At 33.4% G+C, this 9889-nt stretch overlaps 1 protein-coding gene across 1 annotated transcript in view; it reads left to right on the top strand.

The window, feature by feature from the left end:
* Positions 1-9002: 9002 nt before the first annotated feature.
* LOC117182515 (eukaryotic translation initiation factor 2 subunit 2-like) overlaps positions 9003-9889 on the top strand; it is a 1923-nt gene continuing 1036 nt past the window's right edge. Inside the window, exon 1 of the mRNA XM_033375611.1 lies at positions 9003-9011. Within this exon, the coding sequence (XP_033231502.1) occupies positions 9003-9011 (9 nt within the window). The remainder of the gene's footprint in view (positions 9012-9889) is intronic.

Genomic DNA, 9889 nt, shown 5'->3' with positions numbered 1-9889 from the left:
TCCAAATTTGATCGCAACACAAATAATGAGAAATAAAAAAATTCCATTTTTTGGTCAAACTATGCAAGATACGAAAAAAATTAATAAGCTAATATTGCGCGCCCTGGAAATACCTACAAATTTATAATTAATCCCTTTTCGATAGGGCGCGTAGATTTTGTTTTTAGTCATAAAAAAACATTAAAAATAAAAAAATAAAAATTCTTTGGACTAGCGACACAAGCTACGAAAAAAATGAGGCAGAACTTGCTCATCCAAAAAAGAGATATAATTTTTTATAGGACACGTAGTTTTTGCGTTAGACGTAAAAAATAACATTCAAAATCAAAATATTAATTTTTTTGAAAAAAAGACACAAGGTATGAACTTAAATTACCAGAGGACAGTTGTTCGCCTAAAAAGATCTATAAATTTATTATCAATCATTTTTCGATAGGACGAGTAGATTTTCTTTTAATTGTATTTCAGGTTAAACTTTCGAAAATAGGACAATTATTAAAAGTTCAAAAATTTCAAAATGTTAAGTTGATATTTTTTTTAAATAAATAATTTCCAATATGAAGCAATTAAAATTCGAGGATTTGCAAGCGAAAACTAAATTGAATGTTTCAATGTTTGTAAATGTTTTAATTCAGTATTCCATATGAAAATTCAAAGCTCCAAAATTGTAACCATTCAAAAACTTCGAATTTTTATTTATTTTTATTTTGCACAATGCAATTTTAAACTTTTTAATTTCAACCAGTTCATTTAAAATAAGGGCCGCATTTTGGGGCGTGCAAGCCGTGCGGTTGCACAGAGCGCCATGGTTGAGGGAGAATGCGATTTTACTCCCTGCCTTCCTCGACCTGTGTTTTCAGGTTTCTGGAAAGGTGACAACTTGGCACCTGTTTGTCCAAGTCTAGTCTCAAGATCAGTAATAGCTTTTTCACTTATCCATTTAAAGATTGTCTTTTGATGATCATTTTTTAGGATGCTTTGTAACTTTATAATAATTATTAATCATTTAAACAATTTTTATAAACATATTGAGAGGTGAGGTATTTTCAATCAATAAACACAATTTGTTTACGAAGTTAACTATGATTGTCTTTGCGATGACTTTTTCCTAAGATATTTGTTAAATCCACAAGAATGGTTAATTATTTAAAGAACTTTCCTAACAAATTCAAAATTTGGCTATTTCTAAAACGAATAGGGTTAGTTTTTTTTACAAATTTAATTAAGAACGTCATTCCGATTAATTATAATAATCGCATTTTCAAGATTTATTTAAACTACTTTCATGAGCAAATTAAGAGTTTGGGCATTTTTTTAAGAATAGGCCTAATTTGTTTACGGAATCAACAAATAATATATTGCCAATCACATTTCCCTAAGACACCTTGCAAATTTACAATAATGATTTATTATGCAAATAAATTTCATAAACAAATTCAGAACTTAAATTTTTTTAGATTTTGAACCATTTGAACATTTTAAACAAATTAATTTTTATACGAAAATGTATGCACTATATATTTAATAAGAATTAAAAAAGAAATTAAAACTCTATAATGGTAAAACCTTTCATTTTCATTAATTTCAGTAAGTATCTATTTTTATTAATTTCTTAAAGTAATTTTATAATCTCTTCAGTTAAATATTTTGCTTTATCAAGATTTTCTGTAGTATATTTTCTCTTGCAATACTTTTCTCCATATATTTTACTGTGATTAATCAGTCGAACATATAACCAGTATTATTATCACTTATTGTAATATGATTTTTTATGTTTAAATCTACGCAGGAACAGAGGTCTCTGAACTTCACATTCTATGCGCATTTGAAATTTTTTCTTTTACGAAGGCGGGCCTAAAATCAGTGCATTAATTTTAGTACAATTAAATTACAATGCGGCTACATACGAGGTTATTGGAAGCACTCGCATTTGCCTAAACATTTCATAAAAATGTTTAGTGTTGCACAGTCATTTATTCTGCATCGTGAGAGGGTACCCACGCGAATCCGTGTACAAATAGAAGTTATTAAAGTAAAAATGATTATCGTGGTATTTTATTGAACTTTATTTCCATATAAAATAATTGCAAGCAAAGTAGTGAGTCACGCGCGGAGCGCGCGTATAAGCTTTTATTTTGGTTGAAACTTCATCTTTTTGGTAGTTAGTTCGTCTTCTTCATTGACAATTAATCTTTTTAGTTAAAAATTCAAATGCTATTTCCTTGAAAATTCAGGTATTTTATTAACAAAGGTCTTGTTGGTCGATAGAATGATCTATTTAACTGAAAATTCAACTAAACGCAGTTAATAATGAAGCTATTTTGTTGAAAGTTTTGAAAAAATTAACGAATCCAGTTAAATATTCCTTCAATTCAGTTGAAAATTCATCTCTTTGATAAAAAATTTGACTATTTTGTTGAAAATAATTTTTTTAACTGAAAATGCAATTATTTCATTTTTGGTTTAAAATTTATATTTTTCTTTTGAAATGCAACTATTTGTATAAAAAGTTGTCCTTTCTGATTTGAATATTCCTGTATTTTGTTGAAAATTTTTCTTCTTTGTATACTCTCTAAATCTGCATCAGTATATGTCTAATTCAAATCAGCGTATATACACTGCTAAAACAGTGAAATGTAGCTGCTGATCAGTGAAATTTCACTGAATAACAACTAAATGTCGCTGCTTTTCCAGCGAATATACTGTTACGTAATTTAAGTACGGCTCTGCAATATAAGGAACGCAGTTTTTTCTTTTTCTCATATTCTCTAATAGTTTCTGCTTATACAAGGAAAGGATCCTATCAGTTGTAGGTGGACCAAACGATTCTGGAGGCCGATAGAATTTTCTTCAAGGACCCAAGTTCGAAGTCACATACGGACTAACATTGGCCCATAGTCGACAAAAATATTGCCTAAGCTCGGCATCCATTATCGCGCCACTGCCGGATTGATAACTATGGCCTTGACTTGGCAGCCAAGGTTTGACAGCCATTGTCGGCCCAACATTTGGTACCAATACTGCTATAGTCTAAGGTCTAAGGATATGACAAAAAAGATATTTAAAAAAATAAATATTAATTGATTGCGAGTACTTTGAAAATAAATATTAATGTTTCTGTTCAGATTGAATACATACGTATATTACATTTCGCATAATATATTACAAATAAAATTTCTAACGTTACGGGGTATCGAACCTACATCTATATACCTAAATCTATCGCCTAGCAGTCGGGCGTGCTAACCGCTCCGCTAAATCGACAAGTTGAAACTCTGTGAAAAGGCCATCATCATAAGCTGCACTCCAGAAAAGTTAATGAACCAAATTTTAAGCTCCCGTTTTTAATTATTTATTATTATGCGACGTTGGGTAAATGTAAAATACATGAAATGTTAACAGGAACATCAATACAATAGTTTTTAAATAAATAATTTAAATCGATTCCAATTTTTCTTCGCGTAATATTTCATTTTTTCCGTTCTAGCCTGCTTTACAACTTTTTGCAATGAGAGGAAATGTAATTTTTCATAAACATTAAAAACTTTTAATGACAGAACTGAACAAATTTCATCGTGAACTTTGACAATTTTTCAATAAATTTTTTTTTACCTTTTGTGTAAGATTCGTTTATTAGGAGCTACAACTGAGACTTGGCGAAACATAGTGCTGATTCTGGGCCAAGAATCGGTGGAGGATCAGCAAATGTAAAAAGCCAATATAGGCTGCCAATACTGGCTCGACATTGGACCGATTGAAATAAAACATGGTTTGTCGTGGTAAAAGTGACACTTGGCCCAGTAATGTGCCGTCACTGGGCCAGACTTTGGCTGATCCTCGTGAAACATGGTTTCCCATACTAAGTGAGACTTGGCGTAATAAAGTGCCGATACTGGGCCAAGCATCGGTGGAGGATCGGCAAATATAAATAGCCAATATAGGCTGCCAGCACTGGCTTAACACTGGGCCGAATAAAATTCCCGTGGGGGGGGGGGGGGGGGGGGGGGGGGGGGTTAGGCGGAGGAAAAATCGCGTATTCATAGAAAAAAATTCTTAATTTTTCTGAATTCAACCCTTGTTATCGGGTACTGTTGCGTACACGTCTCGCTTGAATAAATACAATTTTGTATGCCAGATCTTGAATTTTTCTTAATTTAATTAATTATGCACATTAATGTTACAAAATTGTCTTTATTATGATAACATTTTCTAGTTGAAAAAATCATTAAAGCAAAAGCTTAATTAAATAATTAATTTTAAAGGAGTAGATTTCATACATTTTTCTTAATTTATTATGTATAATTGTTACCAACTCCGATCATCTCTACCGACTTTATCAAATTGTACCCTGTTTTACCAAGTGAGTAGCATGTAAGCCACCTTTCATTTTAGTTCCCGAAAAATAACAATAAGGCAAACAGGGCGTGCTTTTGGACCTTTAATTTTAGTTCCCGGAAGACTAAGGCAAACAGAACGCGCTGCGGTAGGTCAGTCGAAATCAAATACACGGCATAAGCAATCTCACACCTTATCTCTGGTTTTAGACCACTGTGCCGCGACGATCGCAAGCCTTTCCATACTGCGTACAGTCCCATGTTAAAGAATATGAACTTAGTAAAGTAACGGGGTGGCGCCATCTAGGGGAGATAGAACAAACTACAGTCCTATTTCGGCAACCCTCCGCCCCGCACCTCCACCCATATCATGCAAATTATAATATATTTTTTTATTTAGATTTACAAGAAGAATAATTTACGTAAACAAACCATTTTATACAATATAAAAAAAACATGAAATAGCGCATGATAAAAAATTCATTGAGTTTTCATGATATTACATGAAATGGTTTGCTCGTGCAAATTATTCTTCCCATAATTCTAAATGAAAAAAATATTTAAACAGAGACATTAAGCCCAACACTTGTGTACCACTCCGAACGCAGTTGGAGTTGACAGTATGGAGAGGCTTGCGATCGTCGCGGCACAGTGGTCTGAAACGCCAAAAAAGTTGGTTAAAACCTGAAAACTCAATATTTCGCCGATGAAATTTCCCACTTAGGGGTTTTTGGGGTCGCTGATTTCAAATTTGAAGTCCTATTTTCCGAAAACAAAATGGCGGAGACTTTTTCGAAATTGTTATCAGATTCGCATGAAACTTAGTATACATATGTTTTTGGGATCGCTGATTTCAAATTCGAAGTCAGATTTTTCAGAAACAAAATGGCGAACACTTTTTTTTTTAATTGTTATCGGATTCGCATTATGGTGTATTATCTTTAATCTTTCACTCTTATGATTTTTCGGCTGACTGGCGACCAGTAAACAGGCGTGTAAATACACCATTAAACTTGGCAGGAATATGTTTTTGGAGTCGCTGATTGCAAACTTGAAGTCAGATTTTTCAAAAATAAAATATAGTATAAATGGGTTTTCGGAATCTCTGATTTCTAATTTGGAGTCGGATTTTCAAAATGAAATTGTCGCTACAAAACCGTGTTGTAACCTTTTGTTTTTCCCATTGTAGTTTACAATAAATGTATAGCAATAATAATACCAAATAAAAACGAGGAATGGCTACAAAAATGGCGCCTATTGTTGTTCAGTATATCATTTATTTTCATACTATATCCTGATCTAAATCTGAGAAAGTATCAGTGCCAAAATCATCAGTGTCGGATACTTCGCGATTAAACAATAGTTTCTGCAGCGAACTTAAAAATAAAAGATCGGCGCCGTAGTGGTAGAGAAATAGGTCAAGCCTATTATATATCATAGCCCTATTTAGAGGGTCCTTATTGAGAAGATCGATAATATTCTAAACTTTTCGTTATAGTAGTCCCGCACTCGCCTCTTACTTGGCCAGTCAGTCTGTTCCGTTCTCTAGCGTCGCGACGACACACAAGTAAATCTATTGCATCGAGAATCGCAGAAAGTCGCACCTGAATTTTTGAATTTCCAGATAGTGAGACCTTTACTTGAATTATGAATCTGATAACATAACATCAAATAACTTTTCAGACGATTTTCGAAAAATCGTTAATGTAAAACTTATAAACAATTGTTACACAAAGTAAATTGTTAAAACATATTACCAACCTTGAGGCGCCTTCTCCATCTTCTTGAAGATTGTTGCACATTTGACAATTCCTGTGTGCACTTTGAATGTTGTTTTTCTCGTTACTTGTTTACCGACTACCACATACAAAATCTCTTGGAAATTTTTTTTTTGAGGCTTTGACTAACTTTTTGTGCGTTCCAGACCACTGTAGCGGTAGCGCGACTGTGTGCAAGGTTGAGACGGCGATATTTTTGGTATTAGCACGAAAGAGATGGAGTGTGGTACCCATGGAAAAGAGAATTGTTAATGATTTTAAGTTTCATTTCTTCATTCTCGAGGTTAGCCCGCAGGCTAGTTCCTCGGGAGCATGAAACGACAAGTAGGCGTATTATGAAAAGATCTCCGGTTACAGGCGACACAGTGTTCGCTTCGTACAATTAGTTTGTATTAATATAGGGTCAAATAATATTCGACGCCAGATCAAGTCACGGGCGAAATCCAATTTGTATTACGGACATGAATTCACTCATAACATGGAGCGTTAACCAATTACGCCACCGGGGTTCAGCAGATATTTTATCATTTATCCGATATCCACAGGAAAAGTGAAGGCTCTTATAAATGGTGTCTTTAAATATAGTACTGAAGACGAATGGTTACCGTGCAATAAGTGCAATTTCCACTCACATCAAATTAAGAATGGTTTAGGTGCAATAGTGATGATCCCAGATTCATCATAATTCAAAAAAAAAATCAATACAAGATCTTCTAATGAAGGGTAAAGGTCACGAGTGAAATAATTCGACTCGTCTAGACAATACAAAAGAATTTACATTGAAGTGTACTCCGAAAAGCAGGTTCACATAATTTCATTTTCAGTGTATGAAAAAATAAAAATATGTAAGACGAAAGAATCTAATGTCTTTTTCTCAGTCATGCGGCAAACCTTTAAAAGTAGCTACGCACGTCTCAGGTAAGACAATTTCAGCAGAACCACCAATAACTACAGATGACATGAAAAAAATCCAATTAAGCTACAATTGTAGTCGAAATCAAAATGTCGGCACTGCAGCTATGATTTGCGCAGCAACTAAAAAGACAAATATAATTGAATCTAATTTGAAACCCAAACTTTCGACTAATATCTACTGTTTAAGATACATTTTTTGTAGTAAAATGGTTTGAATTTACCAGCATCAAAGGAAGCATGGTGTCAGAGGTAAAAGAAGTGTTTGTGTACTGCATTGACTTTGGAGGTTTAACCGAATATGTTAAATGGAAAAGAGGTGTTTTTGACGTGCGCTTTGAGTTTAGTATTGATTGTGGAGGTGGATTTTTGAAAATTTGCATGACGATTAAGGGGGAGGTTGGATAAATTCAAAGAAACTTAAAGCGGTATGGCCACAGTAGCAAGGGCGAAATCGTGAGTATATTCAAGATTTTTTTTGTATGAAAAATTAACTTATTTATAAAACTGGTGGAGTCCATGTCAAGTTACAACAATTTTTTTCATGAAATTTAGTGATTTTTGAAAATTCGGAAAAATGGCGGAGATATAGGAGTTCGAGATTTTTTTTACTTTTTTATAATATTTCATTTCTTGGGTTCTAATTAATCGATTTGACTTTTTAAACTCTGAAATTTGTTTGTATTGCCATGTACTTTTAAATAAAAAATTGTACTATAAGACAAACCAAATTTTTACATTTTTTAAAACTAAAAAAACTAAAATCGCGTTTTTGAAAATAAGTGACCCCCGATTTTTTTCATAAAAAGCCATGCATGTGCTTCACAAGTCCTGATAGTTTAATCTTGGGACCACCAGTGGTTACTGAGAAAATAAATAAATTGCAAGTTTCTACATGAAGAAGCGACGCAGTTACTGCGTGACGTAGCCCAGTTCTGTGAATCTTCAGAAACTTAAATGTTTTGACTAAACATATTGATTTATAAAATTCGCAAGTAAAGATGAATACCGTTTTTAGCCCAAATTTGCCAAACAATTGAATAAGTTCGACGAACCTTGTAGGTTTTACGTATTTTACTCCAGTTTTTAAATACGGGTACTATATTAAAAATTTTGAAATTAGAAAAAAGCTTTGTCATCACTTCAGTCTTCGAAATGGGAATCACAGCGTATATTTGTTGTGTACTCTCAATTGTAATACAATTGTTAAATATTTCGCTTAAAAGTGCTTCTTCTGCTTTTGTATGCGTCGTCATTGCAGAATTCGTCATGAAGGTCTTTGAAATGTCCTTTATCTCACTCGTACATTTCTTTAGCATTTGTGATCTGCTTGTGCTACGGATGCTTAAGGTTTGTTTCAGCAGCCACCCTTTTGAGAATACCACTAATGCCATCAACAGGACCTTCACCATGAGCAGTTGCATAGCATTTCCTTTCCGCTTTACATCCGAAATCTTGCTCGTAGACTGTTAAGTTTGCAAAGTTATTACGATTTTTGTACTGTGCCGCTGAACCATCTAATTTGGACATAACACAGATCACAACAATTCTTACTTTTTTTGTAAAAAAATATTAGCTTTCTTTGATAGAGATGCACAGATATCATATTGTGGTCTTTTATATCTGATATTATAGCGTAACGCGTATTTTAATTCAACTTCAGGTGTTCTGCAGTATGTCACAAAAGAATGAACGTCACTTGTTTTTTTTACCAATGCTTACCTTTAGAAGCATCTTGTAAATCAATCGTCTGATTTTCAGCAGAATCTAGTTGAGAAAGAATTTGACCAACTAATAAATTATTATTCTTCACGCTATTAATATGCATACTTTGCTGTTTGGCAACAAAATCATGTCAAAGAAGTTGTTTCACATCTTCGCTTACGATGTTAAAAAATGCATCTACTGGGGCCACTACAGTTTCTAAATCTGATCAACCCACGTTTATTCACTGTTTAATTTTGATATCTTCAACAAAATGTTCGATGTAGGCTTTTCTGAAAGAAGTTTAAGGTTCTCATCGTCGGGACAGTTAAGAAATTCATTAAAATAACAAGCTACATGTGCAAGATTACAAATCGACTGGGCTATCCAATGCTTGACGGTTGGAAATGGTACAGAATTAGACTTCGCCATTTGTTTTATATTCCCACCAATAAACATAAGTCAAGCGTTCTGATGGGGAATGCAGATGCAAACGTTGTAGATACCACTTGTTTCAGCCAAAACGCACTCTTTCGTTCTTAATTCTGCAAACTTTGAAAATCCAATTGTTTCCCTAGGAGAAGCGACCTTAAAAAGTACATGCAACTCTATCAAATTACATTGAACTATGTTTCTGAACGTTAATTTTCTCTTCATTTACTTTGACGGATACACATTCGTTTTCCCAAGGCATTATACGACTATTATCATCATGATTATAAAAAACTCTTACGTACAATACCGTTTGTTCTGAAAACGCTCTTCCCGCTTTTGTGTCTGGAGAAGAGAGAAATCCTTTTTAATTGATTAGTTCTTCAGCTGTGCAAGTTATGCGATACGAAAAATTAAAAAAAGATTGAATCTTTCTGATTGTCCAACTGTTCGGCAAAATGATTAAATTTGTAACTTGTCTTTTTTTGCCTAATACAGCTTTTTCAAAATTTTCCTTCAAATGATCTTCGTGAATTTCATTGACGTGGGAATCATGATCCCAAGATGTATCAGAAGGAGTTTGTCCTTGGGGAAAATTTCTTGCGGTAACTATCACAAATAAAATGTTTTTTTTTTGTTGTAATAAATGGAAAATTTTCACGAATTAGAGTTCTTCTCTTTTTACAGTGCATTTTTGTACAAGCACGCTTGTCAAAAGTATGGAATCAA

Source organism: Belonocnema kinseyi, chromosome 2 (assembly GCF_010883055.1).
Source record: "Belonocnema kinseyi isolate 2016_QV_RU_SX_M_011 chromosome 2, B_treatae_v1, whole genome shotgun sequence".
NCBI lineage: Eukaryota > Metazoa > Arthropoda > Insecta > Hymenoptera > Cynipidae > Belonocnema > Belonocnema kinseyi.
The sequence above is the reverse complement of the archived record's forward strand: the minus strand, read 5'-3'. Positions and strand labels throughout refer to the sequence as shown.